The sequence below is a fragment of the Typopeltis vanoorti genome, chromosome 21 (assembly GCF_054136105.1).
Source record: "Typopeltis vanoorti isolate ZY-2024b chromosome 21, IOZ_Tvanoo_1.0, whole genome shotgun sequence".
Lineage (NCBI taxonomy): Eukaryota > Metazoa > Arthropoda > Arachnida > Uropygi > Thelyphonidae > Typopeltis > Typopeltis vanoorti.
The window spans coordinates 58,523,426-58,545,533 of record NC_143569.1 but is presented as its reverse complement, the minus strand read 5'-3'; the positions used below and the strand labels follow the sequence as shown (position 1 = coordinate 58,545,533).

The 22,108-nt window shown below is 38.2% G+C and overlaps 1 protein-coding gene across 4 annotated transcripts in view; it reads right to left on the bottom strand.

The window, feature by feature from the left end:
* LOC150094880 (diphthine methyltransferase) overlaps window positions 1-22,108 on the bottom strand; it is a 154,600-nt gene that overhangs the window by 60,227 nt on the left and 72,265 nt on the right. For all 4 annotated transcript variants that reach the window (XM_090411429.1, XM_090411431.1, XM_090411430.1 and 1 more), the window contains exon 4: window positions 11,498-11,655. In XM_090411429.1, coding sequence (XP_090267555.1) covers window positions 11,498-11,655 — 158 coding nt within the window. The remainder of the gene's footprint in view (window positions 1-11,497; window positions 11,656-22,108) is intronic.

The following is a 22,108-nucleotide window of genomic DNA, read 5'->3' as shown; positions in this document are numbered from 1 at the left end:
CAATTTGTCAGAGGTCAAAGCAGTATCAGGTAGCAAACAGTACAGCATATTCTACATACTATGGGAGCCAACATCCTAATTGTGTGCCACTATTCACAATTCATCATTGGGCATTGTGTCTTACCTGGTGTCGGGACTATCAAAACTGCCACTGCAGACCTTTCCTTCAGGCTTACATGCTGATCAGAACACATCATGAAAATTATGTAAACAACTACCACAGTAGAGTAAAACTTTAGCTTAATATGAACCAAAATAAACACTCGATGTTTCAACCTTCACATAAAGATCATCTGGAGCATACACATATGAGGGCAGTCTGAAACGTTCTCAGCCTCGACCATAGATAGCAACACTATCAATAAAATTTTTTTTTATTAAGTTGATGCACCTGTCATAAGCATCCATTTGAAATTGCAAGTCATTCTATCAAACAGTTTGTTTTATATGGCTGTCTGAAGCAAAAGCACTGTCTGTATCCCTTGAAATGGATAAAAATGAGTATCATGCAGTTATAAAATTCTTTGTAAAAGAAGGTTAACACAAAAAGAAATTCATTCGAAGTTCATAAAAGTTGATGGGCACTCTTTTCCTTCATTTTTGATAATTAAGAAATGGGCTGCCGAGTTTAAACATGGCCGTACCAGCCTTGAAGATGATCCATGTGAAGGATGTCCAAAAAGTGTAAAACAACATCATTGATCAAGTGCACGATATGGTATTGGATGACCGGCAAGTCAAAGTGCATGAAATTGCTGAGACTATAGGCATTTCAAAAGAATGTGTAGGACCAAGAGTCCGAATAATAAATCAAGTAGGGGTTAAATGGATGAATAACACTATTAAGCTTGAGCTGCAAAAAAAGAAACAATTGTGGAGGGAAGAATTTAAGGAGAAGGGTGACCATCAGACGCAGGAACAGTATAAAGCTCAGGCCAGGATGGTAACAAGGGTGGTAAGAAAAGCAAAAGCAGATTACGAAAGGAAATTGGCCACGCAGGCTAAAGAGAATCCCAAACAGTTTTTTCAATATGTTGCAAGTAAAAGGAAAAATGCTCATGGTAGAATGATCTTAAAAAATGCTGAGGGTAGGGAGGTAACCGAATCAGTCGATATTGTGGAATTACTGAGCGAGCACTTTGCAAGAGTATATCATCCAGGTGGTGACTTTGCAGGAATGGAAGAACCAACAGCTTATACTGGAATTGTGATGAATGAAGTAGAGGTAACTAGTCTATTACAGAACCTCAATGTCAATACATCTGTGGGATTGGATGGTATACCAGCTCGTGTCGTACGTGAAGCGGCCAAAGAATTCTCAGTGCCCTTGACCATTTTGTTTAATTTGAGCCTCAGGACTGGGTCAGTCCCAAGGGGGTGGAAAGAGGGGAAAATAGTTCCACTGCACAAAGGTGGTTCCAAGGCTGCTGTTGAAAATTACCGGCCAATCAGCATAACAGGAATCATTATCAAGGTCTTAGAGAAAATAGTCAAGAGGAAAATACAAGATTGGATAGAAGAAAATGGGATACTGTATCGGGGACAGCATGGTTTCGTGAAGGGTAGGTCATGCCTCGGTAACTTGCTCATGTATTATAACACAGTGACGGCTGAACTGGATAAGGGTAATGGGTTTACAGTGATTCTACTGGACCTTGCTAAGGCCTTTGACAGGATACCACATGGAATTCTAATCAGTAAATTGCAGCATATGGGAATGGACATAGGGTTGGTGAGATGGATAGGAGGGTGGTTGACGGAGAGATATCAGAGAGTGGTTTACTCAGGAGTAGAGTCCACAAGACGGCCTGTGACTAGTGGTGTGCCACAAGGATCTGTTCTTGGACCACTGCTGTTTAATTTGTTCATAAATGATATAGGAAAGGATCTGAGAGGAACAGTTCATTTGTTTGCGGATGATGCGAAGTTGGGTAGGGCAATAGTGAATGCAGATGACGTCAAAATTTTGCAGGATGATTTGCCTGTGACTAGTGGTGTGCCACAAGGATCTGTTCTTGGACCACTGCTGTTTAATTTGTTCATAAATGATATAGGAAAGGATCTGAGAAGAACAGTTCATTTGTTTGCGGATGATGCGAAGTTGGGTAGGGCAATAGTGAATGCAGATGATGTCAAAATTTTGCAGGATGATTTGGATAGATTGGAGGTCCGGGCTGAGGAGAATGGATGTCAATTTAATGTGGCAAAATGTAAGGTTATGCATTTTGGGGTGAAAAGATTGGTGGCAGTTTACTGCATTGGTGGAACCGTGCTCCAGGAAATTGATGAGGCACGAGATTTAGGAGTGTTGGTGGATAAGGAATTGAAATTTAGGGGACACATTGCAAAAGTGGCCAAATCAGCTCATCAAATCACTTGGTTGCTGAAGAATACGTTGACAAGCAGAGACAAGCAGGTTATTGTTCCTCTGTATCGAGCCTTGATAAGACCCCATCTCGACTACTGTGCTCAGATTTGGTCACCTAGGTTTCTTCTTGATGGGGAGGAGGTGGAGAGGATCCAGAGGCGAGTGACCAAGATGATAGCAGGTCTGTGGAATGAACCATATGAGAAAAGGTTGAGGATTTGTGGGTTGCAAAAATTGGTTGATAGGCGGAGGAGGGGAGATATGATTGTGACATTCAAATTACTGAAAGGTTTCTATAAAATAATTCAGAAGATATTTTTGAGAACAGGGCTGGTTGTGGGAGGACTAGGGGACATCCATGGAAACTGAGCAAAAGTGTGGTTAGTAAAGGTGTTAGAGCTAGGTTCTTTACTTTTAGAGTAGTGAATGAGTGGAATGCGCTCCCTGAGTCTGTGGTGGATGCTGTGACAGTGAATGAGTTTAAGGCGAGGTATGTTAGATACTGTACGAATGGCGAATAGTTGTGATGAATATGATATGGGGCCTCCCTGGAGTTGCCCGTAATAATAATAATAATAATAATAATAATATATTTTGCATGCAGAATTGCAAACGAAAAAGCTTTGTGCAAGATGGGTGCCATGCTTGCTCACAGCAGATCAAAAACGCACTCGTATGAAAATCTATAAACAGTTCTTGGAGCATTTTAACAAGAATAAAATTGATACTGTGTGTCGATTTATTACTATGGTCGAGGCTGAGAACGTTTCATAATGAAATGTATGATCAAATTAGCCAAGCATATAAGAAAAGGGTGATCGTTATGGGCGATTTTAATTATGGCAATATAGACTGGAATGATGAGATAACAACTGGAAGTAAAGAAAATGAGTTTCTTGAGTTTTTGAGGGATAACTACCTCAGACAGTATGTAACAGAGGGCATGCGAGGATTGAGGGTCTTGAATTTCGTCATCTCATCAGAGGATGTAATTATAAATGAGGTGTCAAATCATCCACCAATTGGTAAGAGTGACCACAAGGTGATTACCTGGGTTGCCAGCAGTGTGAGGACCTCTGTGAGAAAAGGGTATATGTGGAACTACAAGGAGGGGGGAGGGGGGGATTATGAAGGACTCAGGAGACAGCTTGTGGGTGTAGCATGGAATGAGAAGTTAGCTGGAAAAGAGATCAATGCAGCTTGTGGGATTTTCAAAAACTATCTAGTAGATGCAATATCTAAATGTATTCCAAGGGTGAGAAGGTTAAATAAGGTAGGTGTGAGATGGATGAATAAAGAGATTAAGCATGCGATACAGAGAAAAGGGCATTATGGGGGCAGCATAAGAGAAGTGGAAATAACCAATTACATGAAGTTTACAAAGACCAGGCAAGGTAGGTGACCTGGTTGGTGAGAGTAGCTGAAGTGAGGTATGAACAGCAGTTAGCTAATGAAGCCAAAAAGAATCCTAAGGAGTTCTTTCAATATGTAGCCAGCAAAAGAAAGAATGATTATGGAAGGATGACATTGACTGGAGAAAATGGTAAAAAAGACAGCTGTTGTGGAATATGTGGTGGAGATACTTAATGAACAGTTCATAAAGGTCTTTCAACCTTGTGAATGTGACTTCATAGAGAGATTGAGAACAGTTCATGATGGGGGGACTGACTGTAAGTGAGCAAGAGGTGTATGGGGAGTTGAACAAACTAGATGTTAACAAGGCTGTGGACTTGATAATATATCACCATGTATTCTGAAGGAATGTGCCAGGGAGTTGACACCTGCCTTGACATATTTTTTTAATACGAGTCTTGCACTCGGTCAAGTTCCTAAGGAGTGGAACGGGGCAAGATTGTGTCACTTCATAAAGGAGGTGATTAAACTCAAGCATCAAACTATAGGACTATCTGTGTGTTGGAGAAGCTTGTGAGAACTAGGATCCAGAGTTGGGTAGAAAACAATGGTATTATCTTTGAAGGACAGCATGGATTTGCTAATGGGAGGTCATGTTTTAGTAATCTACTTACTTATTACAATAAAGTGACTGCTTCCTTAGACAGAGGAGAAGGATACACAGCAATATACTTGGATTTTGCAAAGGCTTTTGATAGATTACTGCATGATAAGTTGACAGTCAAACTAGAGCAGATGGGGTTGGATATTAGATTAGTGCATTGGATTGGAGACTGGATATCTGACAGGTATCAACAAGTTGTGTATGGGGGGAGCGATATCCAGGAAAAGGAAAGTCACTAGTGGAGTGCCTCAGTGGTCTGTTTTAGGGCCATTACTGTTTAACCTCTATATATTAATGATATTGGTGAGGATTTGGATGAAGATATTCAGTTGTTTGTGGATGATGCAAAGTTGGGATGAACCATGAAGAGTACAGATGTTGTGGCCTTACAAGAAGACTTGAATAAATTGAGTGATTGGGAATATGAGTTCAATAATGGGAATGTGAGTTCAATGTTGCAAAATGTAAGGTTTGAAATTTGGAAAACAAAGATGGGACGCAGAATTTATGTTTGGTGAGGATATATTGTCGGAGGAGGAGGATAATAAATCTGGAGTTGATAGTGGATAAAGATTTGAAATTTAGAGGACACATAGCCAAAATTGTGAAGACAACACAAAGGCTTCTGGGAATGATGTAGAGGACACTGACTTGTAGAAGTAGGGAGACTCTTGTTCCATTGTATATAGCTTTGATTAGGCCACACATGGACTATTGTGCCCAGATTTGGTCAAATGGTTTTCAGAAGGACGAAGAGATGTGGGAAAGGGTCCAAAGGCGACTGACTAAGGTAGTTTCTAACCTCTGAAATGTCAAGTATGAGAAAAGATTGAGAAGATGTAATTTGTAGAGTCTGGTGGACAGGAGAAAGAGGGGGAGATATGATAAAGACCTACAAGTTAGTAAGGGGTTGTTATAGGATCAATGCTGGAGAAGTTTTAGAAAATAGTGGGAATTCATGGGAGAATCAGAGGTCATCCCTGAAAACTGTATAAAGAGGGTGTGAGAAACAGGTTTTTTTTGTGCAGAGTTGTGAATGATTGGAATGCCTTGCCTGAGAGTGTGGTGTTTGCAAGGAGTTTGAGTGTGTTTAAGACATGGTATGATGAGCTGTGTGTGTGTGTGTGTGTGTGTGATAATAGGACCTCCCGGATGAGTCTTTGACTCCATGAGGTCTTGGGGTAATAATAATAAGACCTGGTTTGCAGAAGAAAAAAAATCATCTTCATCAGGACAATGCACCTGCCCATAAAGGCGTTTTGGCAATGGGAAAATTAAGGGATCTACACTATGAATTGTTGGAACATTCACCCAGATTTGGCTCCCACTGACTTCTATCTCTTCCCAAAAATAAAACTCTTCCTTGCTGGTCAGCGTTTTTCTTCAAATCAAGAGATGATTGTAGCTGTAGAGGGGTATTTTACAGATCTTACTGAGAACCACTACAGGGACGGGATAATGGCACTGGAGCATCGCTGGAATAAATGCATTAGTTTTAAAGGAGATTATGTTTAAAAATAAAAATAATTTTGAAAATATAAATTCGTTTTTTCACTGTTAGGCCGAGAACTTTTCAGACCGCCCTCGTATATACAAGTTTGTAGTGTTGAATGCAAAAGCTGAATTGAACTCAATCTACATGGTATGCTAAAGTTACTGATCAACCATTAAAACTATTGGCCTGACCTCTAGTGAAAAAAAAAAAAAACCTTACTACATCAAAACTGGACACCTCTGCAGTCCTTTCCTTCACTTAAATGGTTATATTAGGTTCTATTAAGTTATAAAATTAATTTTAGATGGAGAGTAGCATGTACACACAAAAAAATTACTTATATAAGTATACATATAAATTACAACAAAGCAGTATGGATATTGGCCAATATCCATACTGCTTTGAGGTGGTGGTGGCTCTGTGATGGTTTGAGGAGCTTCTCGTGTGACACATTAGGTCCCTTAGTATGTCTGGTGAGGTTATTAACCATTTTGAGCTACCAGAATGTGCTGACTGATCACCTATACACTTTCATGGCCTTTGCACATTCTGCAGCCGATGGTCTATTTCAGGAGGACAATGCACCACCCCATCAGGCCGCACCCACCCAGGCACAGCTTGCAGAACATTCATCTAAGTTTGTGAACCCAAGGTCACTAGATTTAAATCCGATCGAATCTCTCTCTGGGAAGCCATAGAGTGAGACATCAGATACATGTATCTGGGACCAACATCTAAGGCAGTGATGGCAAACCTATGCCACATGTGTCAATGATGACACACCATGATGTTTTGGGTTTTTCACTTGGTTATAAATTAAATTAAAGATGCCAAGAAATTATATTTTTGATTTATCCTTTATTATTATTATTATTAAATGGCATCTCCATGGAGTCCAGAGACTCATCACACTATCAGAGATTGTTCATTCACTGTCAGGGAATTCACAACTAATTCTGGCAATACATTCCGCTTATTCACGATTCTCCATGCAAAAAATCTGGTCTGCACATCTATACTAACCACACTCCTACACAACTTCTATGGCACCTAGTTCTCTGATGATTTGTCATCTATTGAAAAATTTCCTTTGCATCAATTTTATAAATCTCCTTTTAAGATATTAAAACATCTTAAAAGTTTCTATCATGTCCCATCTTTCCTGCTTATCAACTAATCTTTGTAACTCACAAACCTTCAACCTATGCTCATTCCACAGACCTGTTGCCAGCTTAGTTGCTCATCTTCTCTACCACCCCCTGGTCTCCAAGAAACCAGGTAACCAAATCTGTGCATGGTAATCAAGACTATCTTCATTCTTTATCCATATGTAAGCAAACAAAGTTTGCGCATGAAGTATCTTCACAACTAAGATACTTGTATTATTTATACTTGGTATTATTGCTTTGTGTTATGGGATGCTAAGGGAATTAATGCGAAGTCATTAGCTTAGTCTTGAATATAGACTAAGACTCTTCATGCACAAACTTTGTTTGCTTACTCTTGGATAAAGGATAAACCAAAAATATAATTTCTTGGAGTCTGTAATTTAATTTTACAGGATTCTAATAACTGTTTTATTACAATGATAGAATTAGAAATATACAGCAGTGATAGCTGTTTCTCTCTCTCTCCATAACAGAAAAATATAAAAATAATATTGAAAAGTTACATAGAATATATATGTAATATATTATATATGTTATAATATAACATAATATATATTATGTGTATTATATAACATAGCATATATTATACATGGATATAGAATCAAAGAAATAGCCTTCTAGTAGTCATAGCATCTCATAAAAAATTGAATATAACAAATATAATAAAAGACTGAGAAAAGTGTGACATCAAATGAGAAGGTTCTGCCTTTCACACAGCAATCAGGGAATGTTTCTGCTGCTGACTATGGCGAATTTTTTAAGAAAAATAATTTTTCTCTTTATTTTGTTTGATGTGTAAGTTTTGTGATCTAAATTATACTTACCAAGAAATTATATTCTTATTCAACCCTTTACTGTTATTAATATTTTCCTGATCCCCATGGAGTCACAAGACTCATCGCGAGAGGTCAACACTAGTGAAGATGATGTCTATCATACTACTCCTTAAAATCATCCACAGTCTGCATGTTTACCACCATCTCAGATAATACATTCCATTCTCCATGCAAAAAAGTTACTTCATACCCTTTTGTACCACCTTCTTTTGCAACTTCGAGGGATGGCTCTTTCCTTGTTCCTTTCCCTCTTTCCATATGAAAAATCTCCTCAGTGTTAATTATTATTATTATTATGTGACACCTCCAGGGAGTACAAAGACTCATCAAGGGAGGGCACCTACTCTACAACTCTCTGTCTCCACTAACTACTATGAACCGCAACTACCATGATCATCATCTACACCAATGCCATCTACTGCCCACCACTAGTATTTTCACAGACAATCACAAACATCCATGCCCATGGCAGGATTTGAATCCGCAGCCTTTTGGGTGGAGAGCGGATATACTGACCACTGGGCCAACCAGGCCAGGGTTATTAATATGATAATAACCCTTCAACAGCTTAAATGTATCTCAATCATACCCACCTTTGCCTTCTATCCACCAAACTCTGCAGTCCGTATGTTCTCAGTCTATTCTCATAATCAACATTGTACAGTCCTGACATCATTTTTGTTATCTGTTTCTGTACCCTCTCCAAGGTTACTTCATCCTCCATTCAAATCCCAATGACTAGATCTCAGCATAGAAATCCAGATGTGGTCTGATGAAAGCTTCATACAGTATGGCATAAAAAACAGTACTGAATAACTAACAATGATATAATTATTATATAACAATGATATAATGAGTAAACCAGTTTATTAACAAAGAAATATATGTTTACACCTGATGATACGTACATCCACAATTATCGGTGTAATCTTGGTCGAATAAAGCATTAACAATGATAGACAGAAATCTAGACGTGTTCTGATCAAAGCTTTATACAATAGGACCAGGACCAGCACACGTTTACTTCTCGGGGTCAATGTTTTCCTCAACATTGCTCCAATTCTCTGAGATGTCTTCACATCTTTGCAATATGACCTTGGAACTTTAAACCTTTATCCACAATTTTCAATCACCCCAAAGATCCCTTTCTTCCTCTACTTCTTCCAGTATAACTTCACAGTGAGTATGAAGCATCCCATCTGTGGATCCAAAGTTTAAAACCTCACATTTAGTCGCATTAAACTGACATCTCCCATGTCTTTGCCCACCCTTCCAGCTTATTCGAATTTTCTTGAAGAACCAAAACATCAGCACCATTACTAATAACCCTCCCAAGCTTCACATTATCTGCAAACAACTGAACATTTTCCTGCAGTCCTGTGACAATATCAATGAAGATTAGTGACAATATCACTAAAGATTGAACAGCAATGGTCCCAGGACTGAAACCTGTAGAACTCCACTTGTAACCTTCCTACTCCCTGATACTGCTTCCCAATATACAACTCTCTCTGATTAGTGCCAATCACCAATTCAATCCAATAACCTTATATCCAAACCCATAAGATGCAACTTAAAAATCAACTTGTCAGGTTGATTTCTAAGTTGCAGTGCCCTGTTGAATGCCTTGGAAAAATCCAAAAAAACGACAGTGTATGACTTATCTTCATCCACTGCTCTTGTGACTCTTTTGTAAAAGTGACCAGATTACTAAAACAAGAGTGCCCTTTAACAAATCCATGCTGACCTGATAAATATTACTCTCATCTGCAAATTCTGTATATGAGTTCTTACCAATTTCTCCAAAATCAAATGATCATTTGGATGACTGTCGGCGATTGGCCACTTCTTCATATCAACTTGATTATGAACTACAGAAGAAATACAAACAGGCCTATAGTTTGATACCTCCATTCTACCACCACCTTTATGCAATGGTACTATGTTACCCTCCTTCTGCTCTCCAAGAACCAGCCCCATTGCAAGACTTTCATTAAGCAGTCAAGTTAATGGCAAAGTTAATTCCACAGCACATTCCTTTAAAACATGTGATGAAATTCCATTTAGGAATAAAGTCTGTAGTAGCAGTCTGGAACACTTTAATCAAGTGATGATTAAATAGCACAACTATGTCATCTGCTTTGGTCACCTGATTCCCATCTCCTCCAAGATAATCCATCCAATATCATTTTTCCTCCTACTTGCCACATAGCAAAAAAACTCCTTGGGATTCTCTTTGGATTTCAGTGCCACTCTCCTCTCATATTCTAATTTTTCTCTCCTTACAATAATAGTCACTTTCCTAGCCTGAGACTAATATTCCTCATGCAACTGTTCTCCACCTCTCTCTCTCTCTCTTTATATGCCTTCCATAATCTCTTTTTCTTCTGCAATTTCCCCTTTTATTCATTTTGTCATCCATCTGACTCCAAATTGCTTTATCTTCTTCACTCAAAGTATACAATCCGTCATTGCTGTCAATAATTTTTTCTTAAGTATCTCCCATGCACCAACAATCCCATCTTCCTTTCAATTCATCCACAGTTTACACATGAAGCAGCTTCATGACTTAGGCTACTTGTATATAGAGGCTGATGATTTCATCAGTTGCCTAGGTATCCCATAATGCACAACACACTTCCTTTCAGACATACATAATATTATGCATTGGAAGGGGGGGACCCAGTATCCAAATTTGTTTCAACCTTCATTGAGGCCTCATCAGTGGGAGCTAGAAAGATACCAAAGTTGAATTAATGGAATAGTCATATTTCCCATATACAAGTAGTAAAAAGGTGTATCACCTTATTATTCAAATACTCTGGATCAGAGATAAGTATAAAGTTTTTTCACTTGGTTACAAAGTAAACTATTCTTTGTTTGCTTACACTTCAGTATCATACCAGATATGTTGCTCAGAATCATTTGAGACTGTTCACTTCTTTAACTTCATTATTTCGTTTCTTCAGTCTGAGTTGACATGGTGGTGGTGGTGGTGGTGGTGGTGGTGGTGGTGGTGGTGGTGGTGGTGGTGGGTGGGTGGGTGGGTGGGTGGGTGGGTGTGTGTGTGTGTGTGTGTGTGTGTGTGTGTGTGTGTGTGTGTGTGTGTGTGTGTGTGTGTGTGTGTGTGTGTGTGTGTAATGTAAATATATACACTGCCTAAAGCAGGCTTGACAAATACAATTTTGTCAGTTGGCAAGTAGCTGCAGATGGATGAAACAGAACATTTTTATTTAATAAAAAATAACTTTGTAAACAAAATCGTTTCAAGTTTAAAAAAAAAATGGATGTTGCAGCACTACAAATCAGTTTATGGAATTCCTATTGACTTATTGAAACATATCATTAAAACAAATGGGAGACTTGGACAAATACATTTTTTTTTTTTTTTTTTTTTTTTTTTTTGCATGGCAAGTATAATTTGGCATAATTTGTCAGTCTGAAGTAACCAAGTTTATACACAAAAGTATATGTATGTTTATCTGTCTGTCTTTAAAGAATCATGTATGTGCATGAACACACACACACACACACACACACACACACATACAATTTGACAAACATTAAAAAGAAAGCAAACTAAAATAACTGCAAATAAAATACATATACAACCTGAATAAATCACGTTGATGTTGTGATAATCAAATGCTGAAATCCATGCATCATAATTATGAGCTTTCCAGTTAGAAACTAATTGCAAGTCACATGCTGACAACTGGAGCAAGCTAAGATATCCTGAGCTATCACTGACTATAATATTATGGTCAAACCTAAAAATACAATTATAATATAAGAACATTTCCTTTGGCATTATCAGTATATCTTAAAAGCAGCACAAATAAACAATGAAGTTAAACTATACCATAATAAAATTCTATATATAAACACTCAACTGTATAAAAGATGAATGCAAAAGATGTCATATTAAATCAGTGTTTTACAAGCTTTTTTTTTAAAAATGGAGTCTATCTAAACCACAAGAATGTATTTCAGTAATGTATTTTTTTAATCCTGCTCACCAACTGTTGCAAACTTATAGTGCATTTTTACCTAAACTTCTGCTCAAATTCACATGCCCCACAAAAAAAAATGAGAACCAATCAACTTTATTGTATTTAGCTTTTCTGTATTTTTACAGAAAACCACTGCAGGAGACAAAAAAGATCATTTACATCTCAAGGGGTGTACCACACATTATAACAGTATTATGACAGCGTAACAAAGTCATAAACAAAATTTTATGACTAATTTCTGATCAACTTTCTTCCAAGTGGTCTATTATTTATCAGGTCTCTCATATGATTAGGTCTTACATTTTGAAAAAAAGAAGTGTTGTGGAGGTTGGTTGTATAAGGAGAATGATGATCAGCAAGCTCACAAGCAAATATAAGGTCAGGAAGAAAAGTGACTAACATTAAATGCAAAATCAGGTTATCAGAGGAAATTATCCAAGCAAGCCAGGATAAATGTGATAACCCTGCAAGAGGATTTGAATAAGCTAGACAGATGGGCAAATGAATGGGGATTTCAGTTTAATGCAGCAAAATGCAAGGTCTTGAGGTTTGGGACACATCGATGAGATGCTGCATACTCTATTGGAGGAGCTATACTGGAAGAAGTAGGGGGAGACAAGAGATCTGGGATTGATGATTGATAGAAACCTGAAATTTAGGGGACATATTGCAAAGGTGGTGAAGATAACACAGAGGATTGCTGCAATAATGAGAAGGAAACTGACCTGCAGAGATAAAAGAGTCATCATTCCTTTGTATAAGACCCTGATCAGATCACACTTAGACTACTGTTCTCAGATTTGGTCCCCAGGATTTGAAGGGGATAAATTAACTGTGGAAAGGGTACAAAGGCAGATAAGAAAGATGGTTTCAGGACTGTACAATGTTAGTTATGAGGATCGGTTGAAGGAACGTGAACTGCAGAGTTTGGTGGATAGAAGAAGGAGAGGTGATATGATTGAGACTTTTAAATTGTTGAGAGGTGGTTACAGGGTTGACACTGGGGAGGTCTTTCGCTTGGCTGAACAGCAGAAAAGAGTGATGACAAAGGGGCATCCCTGAAAGTTATGAAAGGAAACTGTGAGCAAGAGGGGTGAGGAGTGGTTTCTTTGCATGGAATGCATTACCTGATAGAGTGGTGGGAGAGAGAATGGTCAATGAGTTTAAGGAGTGGTATGATAGACTTTGTGTTTCCTAGGAAGGACCTCTCGCAATGAGTCTTTTGACTCCATGGAGGCCTGAATAATGATGATAATAAATCAAGAAGAGTTATTTTGATATGCAGCAAGTGAAAGGATGAATGTTTATAGAAGGATAACAGTAATTATTATCATTATTATTATTAACACCAGACCAGACCTTCATTAGTCAAAAGACTCATCAATGGAAGTATGCACAATTACACACAAAGCCCACTAAACTGAGCTTTAAACACATTCAATGTATCCACATTCACCACAACATCAACAAACATATTCCACTCTTCATGTAAAGAACCTGCTCCTTATGCCCATGCTCACACTCTCCTTATACAACTTTCAGGTATGTCCTTTTGTTCTACCCTTCTACATTAATCTGGTAACAACCCTTTACCAACTTAAATGTCTCAATCATATCCACTCTCTTTTCTTATTCCTCAATCTGTCTACATATCCCACATTCCAAAGTCCAGTCTGCCTTAGTCGGTCTTCTCTAGACCCTTTTCAACACATCCTTATCATCATGAGAATCAAATCTGTGCACATAACTTATTTTAATGGTATTAACAACACTAGATGAACTATTTCATAAAAAAAGATAGCTTATATTTTACTGAATTTCAAATCAGCATTTTCAGAGCACAAATCAGTATGTATACACAACAATGAGTGAGTGAAACAATCCAAATTGTAACGGACAAAAGATCTAAAGTCCTAATTTGGTACCTTCTTTCTTTCTTTTTTTTTTTTTTTAGAACATTACAGGGCACTAAATTAGGACTTTAGATCTTTTGTCCATTACAATTTGAACTGTTTCACTTACTCATTGTTGCATATACATGCTGCTTTGTACTCTGAAGATGCTCGGGGAAATATAAGCCAGTTAATAAACATCTTTTTTGATGAAACAGTGCATCTGATGTTGTTAACATTGTTAAAATAAGTTATGAATAATGTTCAATACCTAAGCTTGTCTGTTAAATCTGGTCACAATAATTCATATGATGCCTGATGAAGGCCTTATACAATGGAACCAGAAGCTTTTTATTTCTGACCATCAAGGTCCTCTACATCACTGCCATAATCTGAAGTGATGACCTCACAACTTGTGTAATGTGACCTTTGAACTTCAGATTCCTATTTTCATCACTCAGGTCTCTTTTCTCCTTAACTTGCTCCAAAATTTCCTACACCTTATGCTTTGCAACACTGAACTGACAGTTCCATACATTTGCCAACTCATACAATCTATTCAAGTCTACCTGTAAGGCCACACCATCTGCTTGATTCCTCATCACTCTCCCTAGTTTTCAGTCATCTGCAAACAGACATATATCACCAATTAAACCCATCCCAATATCATTAATATATAAATTAATTAACAATGGTCCCAGAATAGCCCCCCCCCCCCCTCCAGCACACTGGTAGTGACTTTCCTTTTCCAAAATACTGCATTCCCATACCCACCTTGCTGTTACCTACTGATACCTCATTATCAATTGCCTATCCAACTCACTAATTTATCATCCGATCCCATCTGCTTCAATTTAGTTACCAACTTATGGTGTGGCAATCTATCAAAGTCCTTTGCAAAATCTAAGTATACTACTGTATATGCATCTCCTTTGTCCAATACATTCATCACCTTATTGTACTACATAAGCAAGTTGGTAAAATATGACCTCCCTTTACATGCTGACAAGCACAATGAAAATTATCAATCTACTTTTGTATCCTAGCTCCCACCAACCTCTCCAAATACTTTAACCAACTCCAGATATACAGATCCAATACAGTTTGTAGCCTTAACCTCATCACCACCTTTTGTGAAGAGGAACAATTTTATCTTTCTTCCACTTCTTTGGGACTTGTGCTGTTGCAAGACTCTTGTTAAATGGGCAGACCGAGCCTAATGCTAACTCCCTGAAACATTCCCTTAAGACATGCAGTATATCATCAAGTCCTATTGCCTTATTGACATCTAGCTTACTGAACTCCTCATATACCTCTTGTTCACTCATTAAGTATTCTCTCATTTTATTCTCTACATCTGATATTCTGATTTCACAGTAAGAATGAAACATCCTTATGAAATGCTCACTGAATACCTCGACTATGTCCTCTGCAGGTTACCAACTCCCACTTTCATCTATTAACATTACTGTGCTATAATCGTTCTTTCTACTTGCCACATAAAAATAATAATAAAAAAAACTCTTTCTTGGCCTGATTTGCTAATTTCTGCTTATACTGCACTTTTGCTGACCTCACCAACTGAGCCACTCTCCTGGTCTGCTTTCTGTACTCTTCATGCAACTAATTATTACCATTATTCATCTTGTGCTGCCTCCAAAGTGCCTTCTTCTTCTTCAGATTTCATGCTTAATCTCCATCATTCATCCATTTAACATCTACCTTAATCAGCCTTTTGACCTTCAGAATACACAGGATGCAATCATCTATCAACAAGTCTCACTCCATGCATGGAACCTGATACATCTAAGTTTTGCATCATCTGCAAGCAGCTGTATATCACCAGTTAAACCCATCCCAATATCATTAATATAGTGACATTAATATATACACATTAATATACAGAGAAGTAGCAGTGCCAGAAGGAGATTGTGATGATTTATATTTTAATGGTGCAAGGATAGCAAAGGTTATAGCCGTACACAAGGTAAGACAATCACAAACATCCACCTGCAGTGGGATTCAAACTTATGACCTGTTGGTTGGAGAGCAGGTAAGCTAACCACTCAGCCAACCAGGTCGGCATCAGAAGGAGAACTGTGAGAATGTTATCGAAGTATGATAGTGAGGAGGGAAGCAATGATCATGAATGATATGATAGCTAGGATGTGTAGGAAGAGAGGACTTGAGTATGTGGATGTATAGGATAAATCTGAAAGTGAGAGAGCTGTTTGCTCTCTCACTTTCAAAAGAGTTGGAGATTGTTGATGTAAGTTTCTACAATCTGTATGAGATAAATGATGAAAGAATGTAAGATACGGATGCAGGGATGGGAGCAACAGATTTGAAGGACTCAAATGTAGTTAGGAACTGTGTGAAGAAAAGAAGACCAGAGGCATGCTGAGTTTGTGAAATTGATACAATTAGCCACTCTGCAAACCATTAGTGTCAGTGAGAATTGTTTCATGTGGTTGATGAGACATGGTTAACAGAGGATGATGTACTTACTGGAACAGAATATGATGGAAATTATACTTGCTATGAAATTATATTCTTGTTTAATCTTTGCACAAGTATAAGCGAACAAAGTTTGAGCATGAAGCATATTCATAACTGGGCTACTTGTATACAGAAGCTACTGACTTCACATCAACTGCTTCTGTATTCTAAAGTGCAAAGCACACTTCCTTTCAGATGTATATAATACTCTGCATTATGAAAAGTGATGATTAATGCAGATGCCATATATTTTCTCTATACAAGTAGCAAAGAAGAGTGCATTGCATTATAGGATGCTGAAGCAATTGATGTTAAGTCAACAGTCTCTACATACAAGTAGCCTACTTTGTGAAGATAACTTCATGCACAAACTTTGTCCTCTTATACTCATGTAAAGGATTATACAAGAATGTAATTTCTTCGCCAGTATAATTTAATTTGTAACTAAGTGAAAAAAAAAAAAAACTTTCTGCAACTATCTCTAATCCAGTGTATTTTAATAATAAGGGATACACCCTTTTTGCTACTTGTGTATGGAAAATATATGACTTCTGCAATAATTCCGCCTTGATATTTTTCAGGTCTGGCTTCCAGTGATGAGGCCTCAATTAAGGTCAGCACCAATAGTGATCTTTCCCATAATGCAGTATAATATACAGTGTCTCAAAGAAAGCTTGCATGATGTAAAGTCAGTCGCCTCTACATACAAGTAGCCTATTCATGAAGATACTTCATGCACAAACTGTGTTTTCTTATACTTGAGTAAAGGTAAACATGAATATAATTTCTTGGAAAGTATAATTTACTTTGTAACCAACTGAAAAATCTTTCTACAACTATAGAATAAGATGATTTTTTTTTTTTTGAAAAGACAAAAAAAAAAAAAAAAGAGGAAGCAAGATATTATGGATGATCTCAGAAGAATGGCATATCCTCTATGTGGAAATTCAAGAAAGCAATAGTAATGATGGCTTTTGAGGCCATTTGGTGTGAGATTGAGGTGAGCACAAATTTTAGATATTTAGTGTGGTGTTACATCAGTCTCATCTGCCTAAACATATCAGAATCATCTTCCTCTACATTTCCTGGCCTATAGCAACACTGCACTAAATATCTAAAATAAATATCTAGAACAGGAAGGTAGTGATAATAATGGGTGATTAATTATGGAAGCATTGAGTGGGAGCAGCAAATAGTGTAAGGAGATTGAATTCCTTGACCTACTGGATTTAATAATATCATTTCATACAGCAATAACAAAAATCGTTACCACTATAATAAATTTAGTTTAATCCTTTATCCAAGTGTGAGCAAACAAAGTTTGCGCCTGAAAGTATCTTCAGGACTGGGGTAAGGTGGTACAACACCAGGGTGACTCCTTGCAAAGGTGGAGCAAGCTACCAACACTCCTATCTCAGTATCTCCCATAATGCAAAACACATCTCCTTGCGGATATGTCTAATGTTATGCATTAAGGGAATGGCCACTACCCAGACTAGTTTCGACCTTTATTGAGGTCTCTTCAGTGGGAGCCAGGCCCAAGTGGAGATACCAGCCAGAAGCATTAGCAAGGTCATCTCTACCTAAAGGAGTTGCCAAATGGTGTGCCACCTTTTTAATAAATTACTCTGGATTTGGAGAAAGATGTTGAAAGTTTATTTTTCACTTGGTTAGAATATCTCCACTCAATAAAGGTCACAACAGAGACCTCAATAAAGGTCGAAACTAGTCTGGGTAGTGGCCCTTCCCTTAACATAACATTAGACATATCCACAAGGAGATGTGTTTTGCATTATGGGAGATACTGAGATAGGAGTGCTGGTATCTTGCTCCACCTTTGCAAGGAGTTGCCCTGGTGTTGTACCACCTTACCCCAGTCCTGAAGATACTTTCAGGTGCAAACTTTGTTTGCTCACACTTGGATAAAGGATTAAACTAAATTTATTATATTCTAACCAAGTGAAAAATAAACTTTCAATATCGTTACCACTATGCCACCAACTGGGAACAGTGATCATGTGGTTTTGACATTGGAAGTGACTAAACAGGTATAAATTTTGCAGAATAAAAGATATGTTAAAGATTTGAAGAAAATTGGTGACATGCTATGGCACGATCACTTGACAGGAAGAGAAATCAATGGTACCTCGTACTTGGTCCATAATCAATTACTTATGGCAATATTATACTATATTCCTAAGGTTAAGAGGATAAATAAAGTATGGGTGAGATGAAAGAATCATGGATTTATGCAGGAGTTTCTGAGAAAGAGAATGTTATAAGGCACAGGAAAAGAAATTTACAAGTGCAGTGAGGAAAGAGAAACATATGAAAGGCAAGAAGAAGCAAAGCAAAATCCAAGAGAATTTTACAGTTATGTTGCTAGTAGGAGAAAGAGTGAATATGAAAGGCTGACTTAAATTGCTGGAGATGGAACAAAGGTCACATCTGCAGATGTAGTGGAAATGTTCAATGCGTATTTTGTTAATGCATTTCATGTTAGGAGATTAGGAGCAGTGTTGAATAACAACAGGAAGGGTAATAGAAAATGTGACAGTTCAAGAATGGGATATATATTTAAAATATTAAGTAATCTTGATGTCTGCACACAGCAGCTGTGTTGCTGTGTGCAGACTTTAAAATAAAGTTGAAGATAGGAACCTTTGGAAGCCATGAGAGGAAGAAAATTAAGTGGTTTTGCTTAAAAGAAGAGAGTGTGAGGAACCGTTTTAGGGAGAAGGTGTTAGAGAGGATTTCGGATGGACTAGAAAGTGTACAAGACTGGTGGAGACATAATTCCAAAGTAATTCTAAGCTGTGCAATTGAGGTGCTTGGTGAAACATCCGGAAAGATTAGAGAGCAGAAGGAGGGTTGGCGGTGGAATAATAATGTACAAGATGCAGTGACGGCTAAGAGGAAGGCAAAGCAGAAGTGGGACAAGTCAAGAGTGGAAGAGAACAGAGACGAGTACAGAGAGGAAAAACGAGAAGCCAAAAGAGTTGTTGCACAGGCAAAGGCCATGGCATATTAAGACCTTTATGATCAATTAGAAATAAAGGAAGGACAGAGAAAGATTTATCGATTGGCAAAATGTAGAAATAAGGCATCAAAGGACATCGTACACGTGAGGCAGATCAAAGACTCTGGAGGAAGGGTATTAAGGAAGGATATGGATATAAGAAACAGATGGAGAATATACTTTGAAGGGCTTTTGAATGAAGAAAATGCAAGGACTCACAGAGAAGATGGGGAGCCTAATGAGGGGATGGTGCAGAACATTAGTAGAGTGGAAGTGGAAGCTGTAAAGAGGATGAAGAATGGAAAATCGGTAGGCCCTGATAGGATCCCAGTGTAGGATGGAAGGCACTAGGGGAAGAGGGAATTGATCTGCTGTGGGACCTGTTAATAAAAGTTTGTCAACAGGAAAATATACCTGAAGAATGGAAGGAAAGTACTCTTGTCCCCATCTATACAAGTAAAGGGGATGCCCAAGACTAAGAATTACAGAGGAATAAAGTTGATGTCCCACACAATGAAGATCCTAGAGAGGGTTCTTGATGGAAGACTGAGGAAGGAGGTGGGGATTGCAAAGGAAATTTGGGGAGAGTGATTTGAGGATGCCTGGTCGGTTGATCGACGACAGATGCTATCTTTGGGTGATAGCAAAGTTTCGAGAGAAGCAACGGGAGCTACATCTGGTTTTTATTGATCTGGAGAAAGCTTATTATAGAGTGCCAAGGTAAGAAATCTGGAGGTGTTTGAGGGAGAAGAAGGTACCGGAGAAATATGTCAGGTTAGTGCAGGAGAAGTACAGAAATGTGAAGTCAAGAGTTCAAACCTGCCTGGGAGAGACAGGAAGTTTTCCAGTGACAGTTGGCTTTCATCAAGGATCAGCATTAAGTCTGTTCCTGTTTAATATTGTGATGGAGGCGGTGACGGAGGAGGTGAGAGAAGACATGCCTTGGACTATGTTGTCTGCAGATGATATCGTACTGTGTGCAGAATCAAGAGAAGAGGTGGCAGCTAAACTGGAAAGTTGGAGGAAAGTACTGGAAGAGAGAGGTATGAGACTGAGCTGAGGTAAGACCGAGTATATGTGTTGCAAAGTGGATGGCAGCAAAGAGACAGATCTAGAGCTGGAAGGAAATGTCACCAGGTAGGTCAGTGACTTTAAATACTTAGGTTCAACAATGAAAGAGGATGGTGAGGCTGAGAAGGAAGTGGGATGCAGGATACAAGCAGGACAGAGGAACTGGAGAGAGATAGCTGGAGTGCTATGCGATAGGAGAGTACCGATCAATCTTAAAGGCAAAATCTACAGGACAGTAGTGAGACCAGCTATGATGTATGCTGTGGAAACTGTGGCCCTGAGGAAAAATAACATGAGCAGGATGGAGGTAGCAGAGATGAGAGTGCTTAGGTGGATATGCAGTGTGACCAGAAAGGATTGTCTGAGAAATGATTATGTAAGGGGAACAGTGAAAGTTACAAACTTAGGAGCAAAGATACAGGAAGCAAGGATGAGATGGTTTGGTCATGTGATGAGGGTAGGGAAGAAGAGTATGTGGGAAGACAGGTCATGCAGATGGATGTGCAGGGGAAGAGGAAGTGCAGATGGCCAAAGAAGAGATGGAGGGAGATGGTGGAGGAGGACTTGAGGATGAAGAACTTGGATGTGGCTACAGCCCAAATCAGGAGGTTGTGGAGGAGACTCACCACAAACAGCGACTCTACTTAAGTGGGAAAAGCTGCAGAAGAAGAAGATGTCAATAAGGCTGCAGGACTGATTGCGATATCACCACATATATTAGGGGAATGTGCAAAATAGCTGGCTACCCTCGATTTGGCTATTCAATGAGTCTAGCAATATGAACAATCCCAGAAGCACTACACAAGGGAGAATCCAAATCAAGTGTCCAACTATGATCCAGTGTGTATGTATGTGTGTCAGATGTAGTGGTGAAAGTTAAAGGTTCATTAGAGATGAAATACAAACTTGAATTATTATTATTATTATTATTATGTGACAACTCCAGGGAGTCCAAAGACTCATCGAGGGAGAGTGTGTGCCAACAGCATCGAACGATTGAATCCCTTCCAACTACTAACTGCACTCAAACTTGCTTAACTTTTGCGTGAGCCATTAGTAGCTGAGGTTTTACCAACCGTTGCTGGCAAATTAATGTTGAAAGTTTGAAATTTCTTGCTGAAATAATTTCTTGGCATATTTAACTTACCTGGATTAATGAGAATGGAAATCTTTTGAGAGAGAAAGAGAGAGCAGCAGGGGTTTGCTAAGGGAAGGTCTTCAGTAACTCAGTTACATTTTATAACAAGGTGACTAGCATACTGGACACAGAAGACGCTTATACAGTGATTTCTCTAGATTTGATTGAGTACCACATGAAAAACTACTGTTGAAATTGAGCAGGATGGGAATGAATAGTCAGTTGGTAACTTAATTACAGGGAGGATAGCTGACTGATAGGAACCAGTGAGTTCTGTGTGGAAGTGTGTCCCAAAAAAGGAAGGTTGATTGATTTAGGGTTTAATGGCACAGACTTCTCAGGTCATATACTGCATAAGGTGAAAGTAATTTGAAAAGTAAACAAGTGTAAAAAGATGTAGATAAAATGTATAAAAACAACTTTAAAAGGGATACAAGTATAAACAGGTTTATCTGAAGCAAGCAGAAAAGACATAAGTGTAAAAATGTATAAAAGTGGATAAAAAGAAATATCGATTAAAAACTGATTTACCAAAACATTCATTAAATAAAATAAAAATGATACATATAATATGCATACAGTTTATATACT